At 41.7% G+C, this 24,602-nt stretch overlaps 2 protein-coding genes across 3 annotated transcripts in view; one reads left to right on the forward strand and one right to left on the reverse strand.

Moving 5' to 3' along the window:
* Positions 1-1,071: 1,071 nt before the first annotated feature.
* On the reverse strand, positions 1,072-3,303 carry snai2 (snail family zinc finger 2). Its single transcript, XM_063462023.1, has 3 exons — positions 3,097-3,303; positions 2,331-2,852; positions 1,072-2,033 (listed from the first exon to the last, which is right to left on the reverse strand). The coding sequence occupies exons 1-3, from the start codon at positions 3,173-3,175 to the stop codon at positions 1,852-1,854; spliced, it is 783 nt and encodes a 260-aa protein (XP_063318093.1). The 5' UTR covers positions 3,176-3,303; the 3' UTR covers positions 1,072-1,851.
* A 3,743-nt stretch (positions 3,304-7,046) lies between these two features.
* Positions 7,047-24,602, forward strand: part of sntg1 (syntrophin, gamma 1) — a 39,558-nt gene continuing 22,002 nt past the window's right edge. Inside the window, exons 1-6 of one of the 2 annotated variants that reach the window (XM_063462390.1) lie at positions 7,047-7,486; positions 18,544-18,863; positions 19,515-19,564; positions 22,133-22,267; positions 24,218-24,274; positions 24,462-24,519. In XM_063462390.1, the coding sequence (XP_063318460.1) occupies positions 19,538-19,564; positions 22,133-22,267; positions 24,218-24,274; positions 24,462-24,519 (277 nt within the window). In that variant the 5' untranslated portion in view covers positions 7,047-7,486; positions 18,544-18,863; positions 19,515-19,537. The remainder of the gene's footprint in view (positions 7,487-18,543; positions 18,864-19,514; positions 19,565-22,132; positions 22,268-24,217; positions 24,275-24,461; positions 24,520-24,602) is intronic. The other variant, XM_063462391.1, reaches the window with a different exon arrangement.

Here is a 24,602-nt window from a genome sequence, read left to right on the forward strand (position 1 = left end):
TTCCTTTTATGAGGCAAATGATCTGAATAACAGGGCCCGCCGCTTGTAACGTTTGCACATTAGGTCATGGCTGTGGTTTCTACAGTATCAGCAGACCTGTGGTGACTGCAGTTTAATGTCCTTCCAGCTGCACCTGCTTTTCAGCGAGGTTGAAGAGCCCTGGAGCCACCTGGCCCAGTCCAAAGAGCTGCAGCGAGCACCTGAAATAGCTTGACGATGACTCAGAGCGAGGAGAATCTACCTACAGGGGAGTTCAGCCCCTCGCAGCTAGAAAAACAAGTGTCTGTTTGTCAGATCACATCTTTCTGGTCCGCAGGTTTGGGGCATTAGGGCAAATGGGAGCGCACTCTGGGGTTTGTTAGAAAGAGTTCAGCTTTGACTGTATCCCTAAAGGCATTGCACTTTCTTTTTTCGGGCTGTAATCTCTATCTGCTTCAAGACAGCATATGGTATAAGACAACAAAACGTAGCCCGAGGAAGTCTATTTAATCCTTTATGGCAAGCATCCCAGAATTCAAGGAGGTCGTCAAAGCAGATGCAAATTTGATCTTTCTGCAAAAACATATTAAAACCTGGAGATCGGTATGCCCTGGCACCCTGCAGTGATTGTTGTGATTGAGCAGGAACATAAAAGAAAGCCAACTTTGCTTCGGTTTATCTACTTTGATGGCACGGGTTTCAAAAGCGAGGACGGCTTTCTATAAGAACAACTCCCCTCACAGTTAAAGCTTACACAAACTCGGGCAAAGAGGGTGTCGCGGGCCCTCAGAGGGTATAACAAGTGAGTGCAGATCAATATAGCCAGTATGTGTTAAATTTCAAGATTGTTTGATGCCTGGACAGGTTCACAGGGAACAGGTTCAGGCCTGATTCAGAGCTGAGTCACCTCTCTCCTCATTTTTTCCCTTTTTGTACATCTTCATAGCACGGGATGGCGCAAGCCGGATTATATATCATTTACTTTTGTGGTCTTTATTCCATTTGAAGCGTGCGACGATCAGTCAAAGGAGCTGCTCGTAAATCAAAGAAGGCTTGACAGAGGAAAAAGCAACTCATGCACGATGCCAGAGGAATTATACAAAACGTCATGAAACTTTATTTTCAAAAGTGTCATGATAATATGAAAATATCAAAATCATTTAGCATCACAGTTTTCACTGTTAATATACAATCATCTCAGTCACACTTACATTCAATATATAAAAATAGAAAAAGGAACCTGTCGCTGGAAAATGCATATTATTGCTGAGTAAATCTGAGGCACTTCTATTGCTTTCTGAGTGCTGGCGAACTGTTTCTAAAGACTGTGCAAAAGTTATAATAAATTCACCCTAAGTCTAAGTTTGCACTTGTTCCCTATCTAGCAATGGCTTCAATATTCCTCTGGTTATACTGCCATTCATTCAAAATGCACCTTTTGGTATTGCTTGTATAAAAAAAACAAACAAAAAAAACAACTGCTTAACAGCCATTGAGAGAGACATTGGTACAAACACTGTAGATAACATTGTGAAGGCATATAAAACTTTCTAGACATGCAGAAAAGTGCATGAATAGCACAGGTAGGTGAGTACATGGTTTGACAAAGCTCGACACTGATTGCAATCACAGAAACACTGCTTGAAACGAGAGGCTTGCGAGCACTGAGCTATTTCGCACTCTGAAATGAAATCGGCCGGTAGTAGAAGAAAAAAAAAAGTCTGTAAATTTGTGAACAAACCCACTTTGGTGTGATTCCCTGACAGTTCTCCTGGGTTTGGGAAAAAAGAAAAAAAAAATAAAGAAGAAAGAGAGGAGGGTTTTTTTTTCTTTCTTTCATTTTTTTGGTGGTGGTGGAAAAGGTATCCCAGTTCAGTGTGCTACACAACAACCAGATTCCTCATGTTTGTGCAGAAGAGACATCCTGGAGAAGGTTTTGGAGCAGTTCTTGCATTGGTATTTTTTCACATCCGAATGGGTCTGTAGGTGAGCCCTGAGATTGGACCTGTCCGCAAACGCCCTGTTGCAGTGAGGGCAGGAGAAGGGCTTCTCTCCTGTTGAAGCAGAAATGAGAGAAGACGTTTGTCAGCAATTGCACACACAGAGACATTGTGGACTATATATTTTTGTAATGGTTGCAACACAGTTTAGAAGGCAAGCACTGCTGATGACTCAAAAGGAGAAAAATAAAATAAAAAAGAATATCAGTCTGAGAATTCAGTATCACTACAACACAGTAGGGAGCTGTTAGAACCACTACATCATATATCAGCATGCTGAATCTGCTCCTGATGAATCTAAAGCTGCTTCTTCACACAGCAGGCCCCACTCTTATCACCAAGTCAACTCACCAGTGTGCGTCCTGATGTGTCCCTGGAGCAGCCACGGTCTGGAGAAAGCTTTCCCGCATATTTTGCAAACACAAGGCAAGGTGTGAGTCCTGATGTGCATTTTGAGAGCCCCCAGGCTAACGTACTCCTTCTCGCAGTATTTACAGCTAAAGGATTTCCTCGTTTGGGCGTCGCAGTGCAGCTGCTTGTGCTTGAGCAGTCCAGAGTACGTGGAGTAGGATTTACTACACAAACTGCACTGGAATTTCTCTGCCTCAACTCCGTGAGGGTCTGTTAGCTTGGGCAGCATCTGCTCGTCTTCATCGCTCCTCGGACTCTCGGAGCCGCTGTGGTCTTTAGAGGAGGTGTCGGAGAGCGATGAGGGGTATCCAGAGATGGGAGAGAGGTCACTGGGGAGCGGAGATAGCGGCAAGTTGCTGGTAGTCCACACTGTGATGGGGCTGTACGCCGCCGGGCTCAGGATCTCCGGCTGGGGGATGACTGACAGGGGAAGAGCCTTGTAGATGTGCGGTGTGATGAACACTGGAAAAAATAAAAAAAGACAGCAAGGGTTATGAGATGTTTGGCTGTCATGACTTCAGTGAAAAGCACAGATTTCAAAGCAAGTAGTCCAGTGAGTTTGAAACGAAACAAACTTCTGCAAAGTTAAAAAACAAAAAAACAAGAAACGCGTCTGCCTGTGGGAAACACAACTTTTTAAACTTTGTAAAAAGTGAACACTGCTGCTTTATTTCTAAAAACAAAAAAACATCAAGCGAAACTTTACCTGCTGGGCTTTCCAACTCACTATAATTTGGCTTCTTTGCGGAGTTTATGTGTTTCTTGACCAGAAAGGAGCGTGGCATCTTGGAAAACAAGAAGTCAACTTTTGGCAAACTTTTTTTTTTTAGTTTTTAGTAAAGGGGAGATGAGCGTCAGTTTGCTGCGCGAAGACGGAAATCCTTATTGCTTAAGTCCAGTGGAGTGTCATCCTGCGTCGCTGCGCACTTGGAAACAGTGTAGCTGTAAAGAGCTGTAAATACTGCCTATCAGGTGCATGGGAGGAGCCACCGACTGCTATTTACATAAACTGGAAGCTCAAACCAATTACATTTCGTGTGTACCGCTGAACTGCAAAATGCGCGTTTAGCCTATAGTGGCGCTTGCACACCCCTAAGGGGCTGGGCTAGTGCCATTTATTCCAGTAAGACAGGTGCTTTGTGCATAGATGTGCAAAAACTTGGTTGTGATTCAAGCGTGCAAGTGGGTTAGTTAAGTGCAGTGAGATGAGGAAAAGGAGCAGAATATTTTTTTGTTTAAATATCGAAGTAGCGAAAGAAAAGGAATTAGGACTTCAGGGTGACATAGATTAGCTACTTAAAATGCCATCGCTAATGCAATCACTGCACGGAGTGTGCACAGTGTCACTGATGATTGTTGTGTTATAAACCTCTGGGGACTTGATTATCCTTTATGGGTGGCATGCTTGAATTGGGGGAAGCTCCCACCAACACCAGCATGCATAATAATGTTGATGATGATAATAAATGGCTTGAAGGGAAAGGGGAGGTTTATAGTGCACACACATATTTATATATGCATGTTTATTAAACAGGCAAGTGACTGCAGGATGAGTGCAAACCACCGAATGGCAAAACTGCATGCTGCCATCCACATTCTCATTCACTGGCTAAGGCAAAGAGTGGCCCCTTTCTAATGCAGTTTTCTGCGGGGAAAGCCACACATTTCATTGCCAATAATGCAATAAGGCATTCATCCTTTAAATGTAAATTTAAGTGTAGTTCCCTCTCAAGGTCAGCATCATACCATAATCAAATTTATCCCTGCTGCTGCTGAACTGGACAGGGAGAGGCAAACTTAGCAGTGTACGCCCCCTTGTGTTGGAGTCAGTTCTAAGAGACAGGGTGTGAGTCTTACATCTAAACTAACAGGGCAGGAAAAAAAAGAAACCCACAAAGGCAAAGGCTTAGCTATGGTGATATTGAAAAGCAGCTCCTGGAGCACTTTGATTGGCTGGGTCAGCAGATATGAAAAGCTCCTTATGTCTGGGGCAAGCCTTAAGTTAATTGTGAACTGCTTATCTTATCTAGAAAACATAATTGCAGATCATGAATAGTTTCCCTTTGTGCCTGCTTGGATTATAAAGGGAAGGGAAGGTTATCTGTGCATAATAACTCCCGGCTACTGTCACACATTCAGCACTCTGTAGGCACGTAGGATGGGTGAGAAATGGTGGTGTTTGGTGGTGATCCAGCAGAAAACATTGTGCACTGTAGAAGGTAATGCTTTGAAATCAATATTACCCAGCAAGCAAGTGAAGCACTGCGTGCATGCTTAGGTGAAAAATGTCTCCTTGCAGTTTTCATGCTTCAGTTATGTTCTCTGCATTCAGAGCATGAGGATACTGTTCTACTGACAGTAATGAAGGAGGGTGGGCAGAAGCTCGGGGCTCGACTGAAATCATATCACTAATTCTGAAAAGCAGAGGCTGTAGTTTATGAGCTCTAAAATTAATTAACGGAGAGGAAGCCTTGAATCCCTGGCCCTACATGATGTCAAATCAGGACAGTGTAACGCCAGCAAAATAAATAAATAATTAAATGTGCTCGGTTAAAATGTGAACAGGACTGTGTGGTCAAGCACAGGTGTTTTCTGCCACACAGTCATGTTTTTCATTGCAGTTGATTGTGATCCATCAGGACAGTGCAAAACTGCTTTCCCAGTGTCATGTTTTCATATCACAACCAAAGAATTTTCCCCAGCAAATAGGAAACGATCAATGACTCTCATCACATTTGAATTCAAATTCAATTTCCAACCAGTGCACGAATATGTTATCACCATTTTCCTAATGAGCCTTTCACACTTCGGACCAGTGAGGAGAGCACAGACGAGAACACGTACGCACGCACAGAAACCTCTCATGTGAAATAACTGCAGCTGTCCTCGTTTTGGCACATAACTGTCTGTACGTGCAGATCCTCATCGCTCATAGTAAGAAGCTGATTAAGAAAATGGGTATAGATCCATTGCTCCACCTTTGTTGTTGTTGTTGTTTTTTTACAGTCCAGTTTTTGATAGTATACCTAAAATGCAGATTAATCTGACACAGCAGCCAATTGTTCTTGATTTTAAAGTCTTTAGGGAGTGGCATACATTGAAATAACTTGTATGGCCTGCCTGCTAAAGCAGTAAAGCTGAGTCAGCTGCCATAATAGTTATGACAGAATTATTGCAAGTGATGGTGGAAAGTCTGAATTTTTAATGACATAGCCAAAGAAACTGTAAGTCAAATAGATTAAAGTTCTAATAAGGTCAAAATATCTCCAAGGCTTCTGTTGGGACCTACCTGAGGAATATATAACAACATTAGTAAAGGTGTGAATTAGCTTTGGTGATAATGGATCACAGTTAAGCTTTTGAGGAGGACAGCCTTACTGCTGAAGACACATATAGAGGCTGCTGTTGTATAGTGAAGTGTGAAGTCAGTGAGCACTTCCATTTATTATCTCCCAATCACACGTCTCCCCTTGGCATAGAGAACCAAGAGAGCAGCTGCAGGTTGCTGGAGCAGTACTGTGCCGTCCAGTGCAGCAGGTTTTGACCCTTAATTAACAAGCCTTAATTAACAGGCTGGAAATCCGGTATACGTGGACTTCAGACTGGAATGTGCACGAGTGCTACACAGTTTATGAGTAAGTGCTGCCCGAGAAGGCAGCTTGAAACGTCAGAGGAGTCAACTTGCTTCATGTGGGGAAACAGCGGGATCTTTCAGCTGGCATGATGACAGCATGGAAAATAAGGAGCACCTGGTCAGCCTGCGCAGCTGCTCACGAGAGGGCCTGAGGGAGAGAATCCAAATACTACCAAGTGACTGAATGCATATACAGTGTGTGTGTATGTGCATGTGCTCACTGACAGCAAAAACTGAGTCAGTGTCTGACTGTGCAAGACTGAGAAAATCCACCCATGCCTTTTTTTTCCCTTTTATAAACCATTCAGCTCAGAGCATTGTAACTCACGTGCGCCAATCATTTTTAAGAATGGTCTACACGTGTAAGCAGACATGAAATTATGTTTTTCTTTTGGTCATCTGCACCAGGGCATAGTTTGGTAGAAAAATCTATCAGAAACCTGACCCTTTAATCTAAGCCCAACCTTATCCTGACCACAGCTTCAATCTAAAAAATCAGTGATTCATGTCAAAGGGGCTTGCAAATCTTAGCCAGATCCCCACAATGTGACAGTTTGGACAGATTTATGTCCACACAACATGTGCAATACTAATAAACACACACTTTTGGATTGTAGTTTCCAAATAATGAACCTAATACTAGTTTAAGCATAAACCTAACCTAACCTACCCCCCCCCCCCCCCTCCAAAGAAAAGCCCATTTTAAGCTTTGTGCAAAAGTGAGCAACGGCCACGATGTCCTCACATTTCACAAATGTCCTCCCATCCCAAGGTCTCAAACTCAAACCGGTCCTCACAAAGATAGACGTACGAGCTCACAAGCACACGCAAGCACAGAGGACCGCAGTGCACGCAAATGTGATTGGTAGAAATAATAAAAATAAAAAGGCTTTGCAATATATTAGTGTGTGTAATGTGGGACAGAGCGACAGGCGTCCCTGAAAACAGCAAAGAAAAAAGTAGAATCATGTAATATTTATGGATCCGGAGTTGTGCGGGTGCCTTGGGTAAACGAAGGCGATTGACGCGCGCGTTGAACCAGCCGCATGTGATTTCCAGCCTCAGTCATTTTGGCAGCGCGATGCGAGAGAGACAGAGAGAGAGGGAGAGAGAGATACAGACGCGGAGCTGTGAAAGCGGACCTTCTGCCAGAGATGTCGACGGAAAGGAATCCCTGAAACCACCGCTGCCCAGGAAATATGGACAAATCTGGTTCGGCGTGCGAGTGCGGGCTGTTTTCTGTCGGTTTTTGCATATTGCTACAGTGTAGTGGACCAGGATACCGTGTGGGCGATGCTGCCACAAGGGATACGTTGTGATTTCGCAGAGATGTTTTAGCAACCGATGCATAAATTAAAATAAGAAGAAGAAGAAGGAGAAAAAAAACAATCACATGATTGATTGATTGATGGGAGTCCAAAGGAATCTAATAGGACATCACCACCTGTTACTAGAAAACCAGGTAAGCCTCACATACCTTTTTATCGCTTTTACATTCACAGCCCATGACGAGCATTGGTACTTAATTATAATGTCCAGCATCTCTGAAATGAAGCATTAACCCACGCGCAATGCACTTTTTTTTGGTGGAGATGTTATTTGCTTTAATGGTGCGCTGAGATGTATCTGTCAGTCACCTATGGTGTAATGGATAATAAACCGTGGCATCCACCAATAGTTACGTTTGTGTGATGCAGTTAGCGGAACTTGCGATGGGCCTCGTGATATATCAGTTTCCTTAATAGATGACATGCATGCGATATATGGGCTTGTCGAAACCTTTAACATTGGCTCAGTGCAGGTACACAGGCAGCACCCGCAGTTCCTCCAGCCAGTGCAGTGGCAGCAGACCTCCATAGTGCTATTCAGCTGCGTTAAAGTAGTCTCTTTGCCCTGGATGCCAGTAATCGACAACATTCCCACTTTTTAAAAAAAGGCCATTTTTACAGCTCAAACGTCACTCAACTATTCACAAATCCTTCATCATCCCTGTATCCTCTTTCTCGAGCCTTCCCAGCTTCTGCTTCTTACAGAAAGCATCAAGGCAAACGTCCATCTGTGGTAAACCTGAGGAGTATTTCAGCCTGCTGCTGCTGCTGATGAGGATGATGCTGCTGGCCCTGTGTGCTTTATTAGCTTCGCAGAAAACTCTTGAATCCCTGAGTGTTTCACAAAATTTACGATGCCTCTCTCGCTATAAGCTGGTGTGGCAGGGTGCTTACAAGGAAGGCTTGCTTTTAATCCATTATGGGCTGACAGACAGTCAGTGCAGTGTGCATCTATGGAGCTCACTGAGATGTAGAAATCAGGCTTCACCTCAGTGCTTTCAGGCTTGTAGCCTCAGTGTGTCCAGCTCGCTGCTCGTACAGGCATATTGAGCTGAGCTGCTCCATTCCCTGGTCATAGGTCAGGTGCAATCTGTTTGATATACTGTGGGTCTCACTTCTTACGGAGGGGACACACACATTGACATGTCATTGATGATTTTATGTCCTAGCACATGCCTCCCTCCCACCACGTTTGTGCTGATGTACTAAATCAAAAAGGTGTTGGGTCAAGGCGGCAGAGGTACACTGTCAGGAAATCGGGCCTGAGTGAAACGCTGTCGCTCATGTCTGGTCCATATGGCAGGCGGGAGATAGCCAGGGACAAGTTGTTTGAATCCTCCACGCTGCTGTGTTGCTCTCCGGATCTGCTGATAACTGGAGACTAGACACTGAGTTGTACCCAACAAAATCATGATCTAAAACCTTCACACATACACACACACACACACACACACACTGTTGATTGATTTGGAAACAATGTCTGCACTGCACAACCAAGTGTTCCTCCACACACTAATCAATAATCTGCTGTTCCTCCTGCAGCTGTATCCCACTGGGTCATTTAAAAATTGGGACTAGTTAAACGTCTTGAAATACACAAGTGGGAGAAGCCGTACTAAGGCATCACTAGAAGCAGGGAATGTACACATTGCCATTAATTATGTATGTTAACACATTCGAAGTGCTGTTATACTCCCCCAGCATTAGCCAGCAGCTTGATATGTAATAAGAGTTACTCTGCATATTCAAGGGTTCCACTTTCTGTACTCTAAGCGAGGCAGAAGTTCATTTCTTTAAAATGCCACATGGCTTTATTCAGTGACCTATTTTGATCATAAAAATGAGTGCCGGGCTGAAAACGTAGCACAAATTTCTTGACAACGGTGGCAGAGGAAACTCAAAAAGTGGCAGCCAGGGTAAGGAAAATAGAAGGTGAAAATGAAAACATTTAAAGGAAGTGTTTTAGTCCTTCTGACATTTTACCTCCAGCAGTTGTTCTATCTGAAAGGCATTTGAAAGGCCGGACATCTTCATTACAATCTAGCCCCAGAGCCCAAAAAGCATAGAGGAAAAATGTATCACACCTGATGTGTCTGTGGGGCTTTTACAGCAACTGTTTGTCCAGCCATCCATACAAACTGCTCCAGATGTTGAATCCACAGAGGAGGAGCCATATGCTTTTATTTGCAGCATGATGTATGAGCAGCGCAAATAAAAAAAGAACTGTATATATTTCTCTCCGAGGGAGCGCGCGGGGAAAATATATTAGTGGTCTGTGCCACAAAGTCACTGTCATGCAACAGGAAAACCATTAGTCTGGCTTAGCGGAGACTGATGGCTAATGAAGCAAATGCGCACCAAACTCTTCATGGCGGGGAAGACAGAAGACACAACTCTCATTTATATGCACCTCATATACCAGCCTATCTGATTTAGAGGTTTGAGACTGCAGTGTAGACTTAACTCACTGAAAGCTACACCTAGATGATAACTGCTTTGAGAAAACCAATAAGAGCTTATAATACCAATAATGATTAAATGAGACAAGCATGCTGGAAGTAACAAAACGCGGTGTAGAGAACCTTTATACCGGCACGAGTGGATTTCTATTGAGGGTGAGCAGTGTTTCCTTTGTGCTTTACAACCTGTAAGGAGCCCAGGCTGGACAATTTTAGGTCACATTTGATTAATTTGGAGAATCTGCTTGTTCATTAAGCACTGCTGCCCTGACAGCACGCCAGAGTCGCAAATCAGCCTCAGTGGAAGCAGGTCCTGTGCACTGTAAACTGCGGTGTTGTGTTTCCTTGTGAATGATTTGCAGTTCATTCAACATGTGAATAGTAAAATAGGGAAAACATAGTAAAACAGCCCTCAGCTGCACAATTTTTACTTACAGTTGTGGAACAATTTTATGGGCCCAACTTAAACAACTGTGGATCGGTGCGCACCACAAGTTTATGTCTGGGTGAAGCAGCTAGTCAGCCAAAGTTATTTTATTTAAGCCATGAAACACCATGGCGTCCACTCTTGCAGGAATAACTTCAAGAGCTTTAACAGCTGTAAATTATAAAATATAGATACATTTATTACTGGAATACTTGATATCAAAGGGGAAAATCAGGGACTGTCATCCAGTTCTCGAGTACATCCTTCCACAAAGAGCAGAAAAGGAAGCACATATAGGTTCTTTAAAATTAGATAATAAGCAGCCTGGAAGCCTGGCTGGTCCTTGGGACCTACTGATTAAAGATGCCTCAGCAGAGACCTCAAGGTTCGATCATTGCACTCCCGCAAAGGCTCCACCATGCATGAACCTTATAGATCTCTCCAGAGTAGTGAGACATCACCAAAAAAATCAAGCTTTAATACTGCTACAGCTTCTCGATTGTGAGGATTTACTGTTTTCTTCTTGTGTTTTAAATCACATTGACTTTAATGCATTTTTGAAGATATCACTCTGATGAGCATTTTAAACTATTTCCCCATATTATATAGAATTAAAAGTTTGTGGATTATAAATAATGCAAAGGGATTTTTTATGAGCAGTTTTCTGGTAAATATGTTGCAGATCAAATGACCACAGAGGAATCATTCATATCTCTGAGGCTTTTTCCTGTATTAATTCATATAAAAATCTTCCAAAGAGAAGATTTACCCATGCACAACATATATATACGCTCATCAATCCCCCTACCCTATCCCAAGATAGTAATTTTCACATCACACATTATGAGTTTATAAATAATTTGTCCAAGCGTTTGAGAGATGGCTCTATACTTTTCTACTTTATATTTAGTAAGTGAACAGCTGCGTCCCTCGACTGTGTAGCATCATTTCAGCGTAGCCCAGCCTTCAGCAATATGCTGAGCTTTTTAATCCTTTCATGTACTCAACACACAGCATGGTGCCATTTCCAGGCCCCAAAGTCCTCCCCTGTGAGGCACTCCAGGCTTCATTGGTTAAAATCTAAAAATGATGACATGCACATTGTATATATATTTAGGATCTGTTCATAATTAGGAGAGTGAATTCTATTATTCAGTGTGGTATAAAAGCTGTGGCTTTCATTTGATGAACCCAATTAAGACCCTCGTGTACGATATCATGCTTGAATTGCCCAGCCTATTTATCCTTAGGCATTGCATCATAATGTCATGTGTAATATATATTAAAAAAATGCAATTCAATTAAAGAACCTGTCAGCAGCAAACATGCTGCGGGATCGGTTTAGTTTAGAGTTTGTTATCCATTGTGTGCCTGTTTCTGCCCCCAGATATCCAGGGATGTAATAGGGAACCAGTTGTGAGATGATTCTCACTGATTTAAGTTGGCACCTACCTGATATCTGGTGGCTTCCTGCTGCCAAAAAACATAAATCATAGTCAGGAAGGTCATGAGCTCAGTCTATAAATGTGTCTATCACTAATTTACTCCTCTGCCTATCATTCACGAGCATCTGGCATGAAGAGTGCCGCTGGCTGTAACTGGAGATCTCAGGTATCGACTTACGAGGTAATAAAATACTTTTTTTTTTTTTTTGACAAATACGCTAAAAGAACTGAAAACGTGGGGAGATGCTCTTTACATCTCGCCCCAATGATCGATCTCCAACATAATCAGAGAAAAAAGAAAGAAGTGTAGCACCTCCAGCGTTACACTAAAACAGGCCCTGTTGAATACAAGATGTACTCTGTAAATACGCAACTGTTCAAACAGCTGCCTCTTGACATGAGCCTGTTCACTGCTGGAGTAAGGCTGAGGGGTGAGCTTATTAGCGTCAGCAGCAGACAAGCCAGCACACAACAGTTTTAGCACAATTCTTCGTGTCAAAACAAAATAATCAGTCAGAAGAGAATTATTCTGGCTTCAGAGTTGTGTCCATTTGTTGTTACTGCTTCGAGCTGCCTGCTGTTATTATGAAAGTAACAGCCGATTCACAGATTATCAAAATTCATAGATTTTAGCTTCTCAAATGTAATTGTTGCTGCTTTTTTGGTCTTCTTTGGTAGAAAATGGAATTTATTTGGGTGATGGATCATCGATCCCAGAAACTTCAATGCTTACTTTGTGTGCAGAATTTTTGTATTTTATAAGAAAATTATAGCTATAAAGTCGAGTGTAGTAAGGTGAAGGTTTTCTTTAAGTGCTGTTCGGTTTTTTATGAAGCATATAGTTCATACACCAGAAGACAAAGTCGAAGCAGATCACTGTGCTGGCTCTTAAAACTTAAAACTTTAATTCGTTCGTTTCCTTTAATACCTAGAGGAAACAGACCCAACCAAACCCAATGTAGCTATAGCTCTCAGATTCTTCTCAAAAGAAAAATAGTTACAGCAGTTAAGAGTAAAATAGTTAAGAGTAGTTACAGCAGGCAAAAACAAAAAAGCATATTTGGTGGTTATGAGGAGTCTGAACCAACTCGTTGCAAAGTGATTTACAGGTTTAAATCCAAAAAATATATTTGCGATTATTTTAAATATAAAGATAATTGTCTTTTTGTTTGTGTTGCTGGAGTTGATCGAGCCTAGCTGATATCAGCAGAACGATACTGAACACTGATCTACTGGTATCGGCATTTATAACACAGATATAACAAGAAGAGACAAGAGAAATACCAACTTGGCTCACTTTGGTTTTGATTGTTTTCCGTTACAGTTAAGTACCACCAAATGTGCATGGGGTTGTTATAGCCAGGGGTGCACGTAAGTGGTCCACAGGTGCGCGTTCGCTGTCAAAATAAAAGACGCGCACCAGATAAGAAGTTACAACGCGCATTTGCGTACATATAAAAGGCACTGTTTTTGTGCGCTAGAGTGGGATTTTATCATTTGTTTGAAGCCAGCTCACCTCCTGGAACCACTTTTCCGAGAATACGCGCTTCTTTTGCCGTTCGGACTCCTTCTGACATTTCTTTGGAGGTGGAGGAACACCAAAGTAATTGCTTAAAGGAGCTTGCTTGTTTGACATCTTTAAGAGTTCTAAACAAATGTCTGTCCTCCAGAAAATCTTATGTACGCAAACGCGCGTTGCAACTTCTTATCTGGTGCGCGTCTTTTATTTTGACAGCGAATGTGCACCTGCGGACCACTTATGTGCAGCCCTGGTTATAGCAATGTGAGCAAAAGTCCCATTATGTCATTGTATGCGACTCAAACACAACACAACAATGGAGGACGAGGAGGTGATGGTATACCTGTGTATGGCGTTTGTCAGATTTGGTTACCCGTGATTTGTGTGCAGGCATTTGCTTTATTGCCGGGTTTGGTGGTTTTAAGGAGTCGCTCTCATGATTCATCGAGTGATGTTATTGACTGGCCGATCGGTGGAACGAACCGAGCCGAGCAGAGAAGGTTCTAGTGGAAAAGGACAATATGTTATCACTGTTAATGTTGCATAGTTTGCCCACCAAATGGCAATCTGTAACTTCCCTGTTGGCCACACGTGTTTGGAATGCCACAATCACAACAACCAGCTGATCCGAGCAGTTGTAAGCATAAAGGAGTCATTAAAAATAAACACATAACAAATGCTAGGAAAAACTGTTTAGGTTTCATGAATCTGAAATAAATATAAATCTGGCAGTATATCAGAATATTGGTGCTTTCCAGATTAAGTCAGTTTTGATCTGTCTGGCGCCCCCTTAACCTCGGATTTCCTTCTCAGAAAGCCAGAGCTGCCCCACTAACCCTGAGCCAACAATTCAAGATAGCAGCAGTGAATGTAAACATTAATAAAACTATAAAACTTGTAGTGTCGTGTTTTTGTCACTTGCTAAATATTCAACGCAACAGATCACTGACAAGACGGTTTCCATGACTGTGCTGCAGCGACGTTCTTAAACCCAAATATTATGTTGCAATGCTGGTGGTAATGAATGACTACCTTGCTAAAAAGCAAGACAAGTCATGTTTTTCTTTGCTTCTTCGACTTTCCTGCTGGAAGGCACTAACTTGGGAGTGATGTCACCTGCATGTTCCAACATCCGACTCCTAAGATAACTGTAACGCTACACATCCCTAAATATCGGTGTCAGTATCTGTCTTAAAAATCGTATACCAACTGGACTTTAAGAATGCTTGTCTATAATGATAAACAGTTATGATCACAGATCAGAAATAATTGTTGGAGGATGATGATGTAAATTTCTTTACAAAGCAGCTAAATGTAATTCATACTTTGCCCACGTTGTCTCGGCAGCTTTAAAAGTTACAGGCTGGATTCAGAAGGTAAACATATCAGGCATTAGATGAAGCTGCCAGCTCATAACAGAAATGTCATTGTTTTCTCACGTGAACTGGCAGATCTTGTGAAATTTCATCAGTGCAATGCCATTGCTGTTGAGTGGAACTGCTTCTGAAACGCCATAATATTTGAGTAACATAATACCTCCTATCATCGCTCTCCAAATTAAAAAGCTGCACTCTCAGGCACCATATGTTCCAGGTTGCAGAACAAATGAACATACAGTAAGTGAAACCCATCTCAATTTTCGAGAGGGAAAGCTACGTTTGGCGGAGCACTCTGCAGACAGCTGCTCCACCTACGCACAAACGGCCATTTATCATCCTGTATGGGCCACAGCTGTCCTCAAGTCTACGAGATGGAGATGTCATGTTACAATCTCCACACCATCTAGCCAATCTCACTCTGCTCTCTTGCTGTGTTTTCAGCCATTGTGTCAGACACAAGAGCGTTATTTGAAAAACATTGCTTGGCAAATTGGTAGGACTGAAAATATCTGATGGCGTGGTTGTAAAAGGAGTTCTGCTGACTCGACTTAAAAGGCACAAAAGGTTTGGCCTATTTCATCTTTGGAGAAGCGCTGGCATCTGACAGGATATACAGGAGGGCACCTGTGAAGACAAAGTGCTCATATCAGAGCTGCAGACACATTTTTCAGCTGACCATGTGAAGGCATTCATTTTTAAAGCAGGCCTGCAAATGATGTCAGGATTTTTCTTACATCCGTTACACACAGCCGGCCTGACACTGACAGTTTGGAGAGATGTGGAGGCAAAAGCTTTAAAAAGTTCAACCTTTAAAGTTAGCAACAGCGCTTAGCACAATCAGCATATCAGTGAAACTAACACACTTTCACAAATTTAGAAAAAAAACATGTCATAGGTAAAAAAAATATTTATTCTTTTGTAATAATAATCAGAAATAAACAGGACAGTTCATGTCATAGATGCTAAAATCTAATTTACTACAACATTTATTACTGCTTTCCGTATCTCCCACTCATCCTTTCAGTTTACCGCATCAGGAAATTTCTAATATTGGGAGTCACAAGATCCAGATTTCGCACATTTAAGCTGGTTTTATCTTAATAAACATTCATTCAAACTTACAAATAATCAAATTATTTTTGGAAAACACAGAGAAAATCACAAAAATTATTAAATGATGGAATTAAAAAAACGAATCAAAGTTGGTAAAGATAAATTCTTCTTATTAACTAGTAGTGGTACTATAATGCAATACAGTTCATGCTACACTGTAAAGAACAGTTTCAGACTACAGTCAGATGCCAGTTTATTAAGAACATATTGTTAAAGCAAATGTAGTGCAGTATATTCTAATGCAACACAGTCTCACTGCAGTTTGTGAAACAGCCTGAACGTGTGATTTATTTTTGTTAACCTGAGCATGACTTTTCATCAGATCAGTGCTTTATTCATTCATTCATGTCCATGAACTTGAATCGAAGCTTTCCCACCTTTAAAAGAGGGACCCAGCTAGGACAACAAGGATTGTTTTTTTGTTTTGTTTTTTGTTTTTAAAAATTTCCTAATAAAACATTTGCAAAAAAAAAGTACTTGATTGAATCATGAAGAAAGAGATCATGGCATAATTTCAAATAAACAATGAAAGGTCCAAAAATGATTGCCACCTTTTTCAAATCTCCACTTTCTCGGTTGCCAGGGTAACTATGAAGACCACACAACATACATGTTTCAGACTGGAAACATGCTTCCTGTTGAAAGACTCAAAGCCATGCTGACTGTGTTATAAACACAGGCTAATTTGGGCCCATGTACACAAACAAATGGATCGTTTTGCCATAAATTGAGGTTAATAATATTGAATAGGTGAATAAAAATCCACCTCACTTATAGTTAGTTAGTGAAGGATTATTTATGCAGGACATCCCACTGAGATGAAGACCTCTTTTGCAAAAGAGACCTGAGGACAAATTACACAAAACCTCTATAGTAATATAATCCGCTATAGACAACCATTTCACACACACACACACACACACACACACACACACACACACACACACACACACACACACACACACACACACACACACACACACAAAATGTATGAGAAATATGGGCCAGTAAAGCTTTACAGCCACCCAGAGAAATGAATGTCTTCACAGCTTCAAGCTGTGTTGCAGCTCACTCCAGCATTAAGGTGCTTAATACTGGAAACCAGTCGTCACCAGTTCAGACTTTGTGTGAGGACTTTTCCTCTCTCCTGGGAGAGGTTAAATCAACACCTTTCTGAATCACATTCAACAAAAAACAAACACTGAAACGGTCATTGTGGGCTTTATTACACTGTGTTAGCTGGTATTTAATCTATTTTAGGTGTATTGATTGCTCTGTGTTGGAAACACTTTCTAAGGGAAACAAATACTTGCTTATTTTCTAAAGACCAAGTGAGGAGATATCGGTGAGTCATTAGCTAATAATTAGATCATAATGATCCGCTACTTATTTTAATTATCAGCTACTGTTTTCACGCCGCCTCAGATAATAAAGCATCTTGCTCAGTAGATACTCAGTAAATGAGTGTTACTTCAGGATTACTTTGCCTTTACCTGATGTAACAGAAAAACATTCTCACATCATCACAATGAAAGGTGAAAGAAAACTGTGTAGATAAGCTATAGTAAAAAAGAATAAACACTAAACAGACATTATTCATTTTAAAGAGTTCAACATTCAAGTTCCCAAAATGCGACACAGCATGAGAAAGAAAGTTTAAAAGAAACTGACTAAAAGATCCACGCTGCACCCATAGGAGCTGCTCATCCATTGAAACCCATCCCATGAAGCTCCCAGTGCACAGTTTTTGTTCTGCTGTTAATGTCAGAGGAGGTTTTTGGGACCCAAAACCAGCGACCCCGCTCTGTGACATTACGTGGTCTGCTGAGGTGCTTATCTAAACTCTTACACTTTGCAATAAAACCTCTTAAAGTTGATAGCTGACCATCTAGGAGAGAAGAAGATTTCACCGACTCATTTGTTGCACTGGTGGCGTCCTACACTACCACGCTCGAATATGTTAAGCCTTTTAATATGATCCATTCTTTCCCAGACTTAAGTAAGCGGTGAGGCCCAATACTTCTGTCCAACAGCGTGAATTAGCAGCTGGAGATCTGTTGAGACTGATCATTTTTTAAAAGCATAATGATATCACACAGCTATATTGAGTTCTTGCACTGATTCTGACATAATATTAGTATTTTAGTGTTTTCTGAAAATTTCTTCTGTTTCGATTCAGCCCATATTCCTTAAAGGTGCTCGCGCTCTTGTTCTCGTCTCTGTTCTCCAGTGATTAACAAACATTTGCAAGTTTCACTAAGTCTGCTTTTACAGAAGTCAGTGATTTATGCATGAAATGTGGCCTCAAATGCATATACTGTGAGTTCTTTTAATCGCGCAGAACAATGATCAAAGTAGCAACACCGCAACTCAACAAAAGGGTGGCAACGAGCCAAAAATACATACTAATGAGGAGGGTTTCTCAAGGATGAGCAACTGGAAGTTAATAAACGTGTTGAGACAGTCATGTGTGCTTAGCATATGAAAAACACAAGAAAGGGGAAGAATATGAGTTAATTGCATTTCAGCATTTGCGTTCATGAACCGACAGTGGGGTCTTTGAGTGCATCCTTCATCTTAGACTGAGAAACGAGATTCACAGTTGTGAGTTTGTGTTTGCATCTCTGCTTCTTCTTTTTTTTAACCAGGTGGTTATTAAAAAAAAAGCTGTGAATTTGCTTCTGATTCAACATCCCACATAAACGCAGCATTTGCAGTGAAAACACACTTGTCTGTATTAAGATTACATCTTTTCAGCAGTAGCCAGAAGCATGTAATCAACAGTCAGCCTTGTTTCAGAGCATTACTTGAAGACTTGCATTTTCTTTTCTTTTGTTTGTTTGTTTCAGCTCTCGAGTGGTTCTAGGATCAGGATGATGCCATAGCCACATCCTCCTCCTGTTACTGCAGCACGACCACCGATAAGGGACCTCGAGGAGAGAAACCTCACTTCACGATAGCCTCTTTTTGCTCTCCAGCACCGGCTCCTCTGGGAATAATCCTGCAGCACTTACAGAGTAGCAGGAGAAGTGACAGCATTGCTCCCCCACCACCCAAGTCTGACAGCCATGATCCGGGAAGGCCCTCTGCTACGGCTCAGATCGGGGATCAACTCACTGCTCGATGGCTAGGGCTGAACGTACAAAGAGCTGGGGGCCTTTCTGCTGAGGTAAGTCTCCGACTCCCTCTGCAGCACAGGTTCTATAATTCAGGTATGAGCCATTTTTGCTCTGCGCTCGTTTTGTCGAGTCAAGTGGCAGTCATGTCTGATTATAACTGAGTGGAACCGGTTTATGTAAATGCGGCTTTCTCACAACATTACTCAAAGACTACTTGCGTCTATATGGAAGCAGTCAGATAATTTAAAAAGCGTGCATGTTATTTTGGGCAGAGGCGCACTTTTACTTTCTAAACACATAATCTGTAGTAGTTTTGTAGTAGCACTTTCCACGGTCTTCTGCTTCCACCAGTAACACGGTTCATTTCTGGGAGCGCTGGATTCGATATTGAAACATTTATTAGGATACCTGGGCTCTCACCTTTGTAATAAATTATTCATTAACCCTTAATGGTCTCCGGTTGTCTCCTGACATTGCTCAGTGGGGATTTTCTTTTGTTCTTGTCGCTTAGAAGAGGCACGTTTCGATGAAAAAAACATTTCTCTCCTTTGTCTGTGTTCTGTATGAGACTATAATGAGAATAGGCATCCTGCTAACAATACTGGTTTAAATCAGCTCTGTGGTTTTGCTGCAGCAGGCCGGTCGTGTCTTTAAGCATTTGTCTCCACCGACTAACTCAGTCTTGTTTTTCTCTATTGCAGTATCCCTCACTGCATAGTAGCACATGGATTTCAAGACTTCAAATGAAGAGGTTGGTAGAATTTAATCAATGTAACAATTGAGCAAGATTATAGAAAGCGGCGAGGCATTTTCAGGCACTTGGAAACAGTGTTAAAGCATGCAAGGTATCTGAGAGCCTGTGGCTACAACAGCAGCGGGGCACATACAGTGCAGTTTGTGCATGTGCAGTCTCACTGTGCCCCCTTTTAATCTGTCAACTGTAAACTCCCCCCACAAAAAAAACAAGTAAAGCTACACAACAAAACACACCCCTTAATGTCTTTTAGCTTTCATTTTATGAGCTCACCTTATCTGACATCCTGAGCAACAAGGGAAGGTGGTAATGATGGATCTGCAGCTGATTTACTCTCTGATAGCGTTTCTCAAGCAGAGACCATAGCCGCTTCATTTATCACCCAGCTATCATAAATTAGCGAAGCTAGCCATGTAACATGCCGGCACAAAGGCACACCGAAACCCTCTGTGCTTTTCATCATGCTAACTTCTGCTTACTTGCATCCTCTCTCCTTCCCTGACCTGGAAAATGCACGGAGAGTGGAGGCTTCTGGATGAGTAAGAGTGAGGAAACACAGGTGTACCCTGTGCTGAAGTCTTTTATATGCTGGAATGATGTATACATGCTGCAAGTTTTTTCTTGGAGCGCCTATGACAGAACAAAGTTGCAGTTGTGATGTAACACAATACACACTCATGGGAGGGTGATTAATCTTGACAGTTCAGAAAATACAGGCTGATTACTTGCTAAATGTGTTGGCGTCACAGAGTCGCAGCTTTTTTCACTCGCTTAATGGATGAATGAGGAGATTTAAAGTATACAGATCATCAGAGCCACAGCTTTTTATTTATTTATTTTTTAAATTTGCAATCTGACGCTGCTGTATGGTGCATCATTGTGCAGATGGTGCTGCAAGTAAATAAATAGCTCAGAAATCATAACAAAAAACCCACCCCAACAACACTGACTTAGAAGATTAAAAGGAATGCTCAATGATAACTAAATCATTAACAGTGATTCTGCTGTTACAGAGCAGCCATGTTGATCAAAGTGTGCATCGAAATGAATAAAGACCTTTTTATGTTAGAGAAGAGGTTCTGTGGGCACTTGTACCAGCTGGGGTTGACAGTTTTGCAGCACATCACAAGTAACTGATGCTGCTAAAGACTGACCCGAGGAACCGAGGATTTCTCTTTGGGCAGCTTCCTCGCATCTCTGCATTGCATCGCATCTCACAGCTGGGAGGAGCTGGGATGTGAGGCACGCGATGTTGACAAGCTGGTTTTCCGTTTTTGCTCCTCGACCGTCTTTTCTCAAAATGCAACAAAGTTCACTGCAGGTCCTCTTGATAGGAAACATCAGAAAAATGTATTTTCCTTATTTAATCTTGTTTAGCGTTCGCTGTGATGTCCCTTGATTAAAAGAAGATTTCCTCATAGTGTGCCACATGCACGCCAGCAGACTACAGCTGATAATGGTGGGGTGTTTCGGAGGTTGGTGTGAATTATAGTAAATTATAAAATAGGATAAAGGATGAGGTTCATTATGTACAATACAAGCACTGCAGCGGGTCAAATAATGCTCAGTCACCTGAGATGCTGTCTGACCCGGCTAATATACAAACACTACTACCCTCATTTCGCTTGGCTAATGACTTTCACACAGACACGCATTACCTCAAATAATGTGAATTAATGGCTCCCTCATTTCATTTCTCACGCTGCAGCTGCAGGCGAGGGCTTGGCTCTTCACGTTCCTCATTAAGGGTGAAAGATAATATGCTCCGCAAACTGACTTTGATTCAAGTTTGACCCGCAATTTTGAGAGATACTCTCGCTCTCTCTCTGTCTGAGAATAGCAGCCATGCAACCAGCCTGTCTTGTTAACCGATGAGTGGCGTATCCTGGGCGACAAGGATGCTGACACTGGTGGCTTTCTTCTATTAGCAGTCTTGTCAGGTGAAGGTGCTCCTTTCATGTAGACCTTTTTAAGTCAAGGACAGGACAGGCATCACAATTAGCTGGGGATGAGGAAGGATACGCAGAATGCAAATGTATGCAGATTAGCGTGTTTTAAACGGTTCACTGGAAACACACACGCCGCTCTCACGCTCGCTCGTGGAAAGCAGGGAGATTCAAATGCAGAGGCCGATTTGATTTGAGCCACTGAATTTCACAGCTTCTTAATTTGTCACCATTTGATATAATAATACAATGTGATGATATAATTTGGGTTTCTGTGTCTCAGTGTGGAGGTATAAAGCGCACAGAGGGTACAAAAGTGTTATTTGGACTCGCAGAATGCGGCTTATAAGCTATATATCAATTGTTTTCTTGTGTATTTTGTTATCCAAAATGGTTGTTTATTACTCAGAGCTGCTATTGTGGTTATTTGTTCCGACATTAGCCTTAACAAGAAGAGTAATTTAAAAAAAAGAAGAAGAAAATAATAGACACCAAAACCCTGTTTCCTAATTTCCATGTTCATTCTGCAGCGAGTATTCGCAATGACATTTCATTTCATGGCCAGTTAATTTAGTCATGGAGGGATGATGAATGATTTTATCTCTCTGACTGTTCACAGACAAAGACTGGGATTTATTTGATGCAAGAAGGTAATGAGGAGCCGTTTAATATTCGACTACACTTGGCCAAAGATATTCTGACCATTCAAGAGCAAGATGTCATCTGTGTGTCAGGAGAGCCTTTCTATTCGAGCGTAAGTAACCCAGTCATAATTACAGACGCTGAAATCAGTAACGTATACAGCAGCGCAGGGTAATGAAGGTTACTACACAAAAATGCTGAGAACACAGCTCAGTGTCTGTGTTAATGGAAAGCCTACATGAGTGAATCTATTCCTCATAAATCAAGTGTAGTCATTAAATAGTAATTCACCTACTGAGTTTAACATTTAGCTCTCACTTGTCATCACCCCTGACAACTTTTCCTTCACATTAATTATTGCGCGGGTTTCTTGTGCGAAAAAAAATATTCAGCTGAGACCCGAGTCCGTGACCTTTCCCAAAATGGAATTATTCATTCAATAACATTTTCCTGGATAAAAATCCTCAAATGACAAATGGAGGTTTGTGTCCTGTGAAACATCATTAATAATCAGCGAAAAGGGCAAAGGCACCGGTATGCAAATACAACTGTAACGTATCAGTCCAAGTGTTGGTGACCAAGTTCAGTTGAATATTTGGATTGAATTTTACATTTCATTTAATAAATTGCTGAATACGCTGCATGCATGCACCTTGAGCAACAGAGTGTTTTGATTGTGGCGGATCATATTCGATGCCATACAAACCTGACTGTCATTGAAAAATGTATCAGAGCCCACCCGAGACAAAAGTTGTTGCAAAACATAAAATACACTCACTGGTGACGTTAGTAGGTACACCTTCACCTACATCAGCACTTCTTTAAATTTTCATGGCATCGATTGAACAAGGTGCTGGAAACATTGCCTCAGAGATCATCTTTTGGATCATGTTGACAGGACAGCGTCACACAGTTGCGGCGGGTTTGTTGGCTACAGTGACTACAGTGAACTTATTGTCTGTCAGTCTGACTTGAGCTTTGTCACATGCTACGTTATCCTGCTGGAAGCAGCCACTAGAAGATGGGTACACTGTGGTCATAAAGGGATGGATGTGGTCTTCTGTGTGGCAGCGTTCAGGTAGACTGTGGTGTTTAAAAACCCAGAAAATATCCCCCACACTATTACACCACCACTAGCTGTCTGAAATGTTTACACAGGTCAGGATGGATCCACGCTTTCATGACGTTTCTGCCAGATTCTGTCCCTGCCATCTGAATGTTGCAGCGGAAATTGAGACTCATTAGACCAGGCAACGTTTTTCAATCTCCTGCCCGCTAAGAACATGAACTGTATCCTCAGTTACCTGCTCGTAGCTGACAGGAGTATCACCTGGTGTTGTCTTACGCTGCTGTAGTCCACGTCTTTCAATGTTCTTGATTGTAACTAGCTGATATTTGCCTTTCCATCTGCTGGAAGCAGTCTGTCCATTCTCCTCAGACCTGGCATTTTCACCCAGCACTCACTGGATATTTTTTCTTTTTTCTGACCATTCTGTAAACCCTAGAGATGGCTGTGTTTGAAAATCCCAGTAGATCAGCAGTTTCTGAAACATGTTTCTGAGCACAAACAACCAAACTACATCAAAACTACTTCAAAATCACCTTTTCCCCCTGCATTCTGATGCTCATTTTGCACTTCAGCAGCTCGTCTTGACCATTTCTGCATCCTTAAAGACACTGAGTTGCTGCCATGTGATTGGCTGATTAGATATTTGCATTAACGAAGAGTTGAACCGGTGTACCTACTAAAGTGGCCAGTAAGGCACTGTTAAAGAAAATCCATAAACTACACCTGAGAGAAGAAAACACACCCAATACAACAAAAAGTACCAAAAGAAGGCAAATATTTGTAAAATGCTCAAACTTATGCTGAAATGCCTTCCTGTTTTATATTAAAAAATGTTGTAATCATTAAAACAGTTCAAGAAAAGCTTCAGGAGTTAGATAGTTTTAATGACTCATTGGTCATCTTTGTCCACGTGGACTGACACATGATAACGATTCCACATTTCCACAGCCTGAAATCATGTCCTGCAGTCTAAACTCTTCTTTCTAACTGCAGGAGAGGACTGTAACGATCAGGAGACAGACGATTGGAGGGTTCGGTCTGAGCATCAAGGTAATTTAGATCCCAGCAGATTAGGGCCGCTCCTCCCAAGCTCCTAGAATTAAGTCTGAACAAGTGTTATTGATTATTTCCTTGTCAATGTGCAACAACTGTGTCAGCCAAGGATGTTGATCTCAAGAGTCTTGTTCTCCATTTGTGATACCTTCGTAATCCAATTCTTTTTGATTTCTCTCTCTAGGGTGGAGCAGAGCACAAAATCCCTGTTGTGATATCAAAAATATCAAAGGAGCAGAAAGGTATAATGTCAGGGTTTTTTCTCCCCACTTCCCGTCGTTTTTCCCCTCCTCTTGTTTGTTTGCGTTAAAGCGACTGTTCTCTT

The sequence above is a fragment of the Pelmatolapia mariae genome, linkage group LG18 (assembly GCF_036321145.2).
Source record: "Pelmatolapia mariae isolate MD_Pm_ZW linkage group LG18, Pm_UMD_F_2, whole genome shotgun sequence".
NCBI lineage: Eukaryota > Metazoa > Chordata > Actinopteri > Cichliformes > Cichlidae > Pelmatolapia > Pelmatolapia mariae.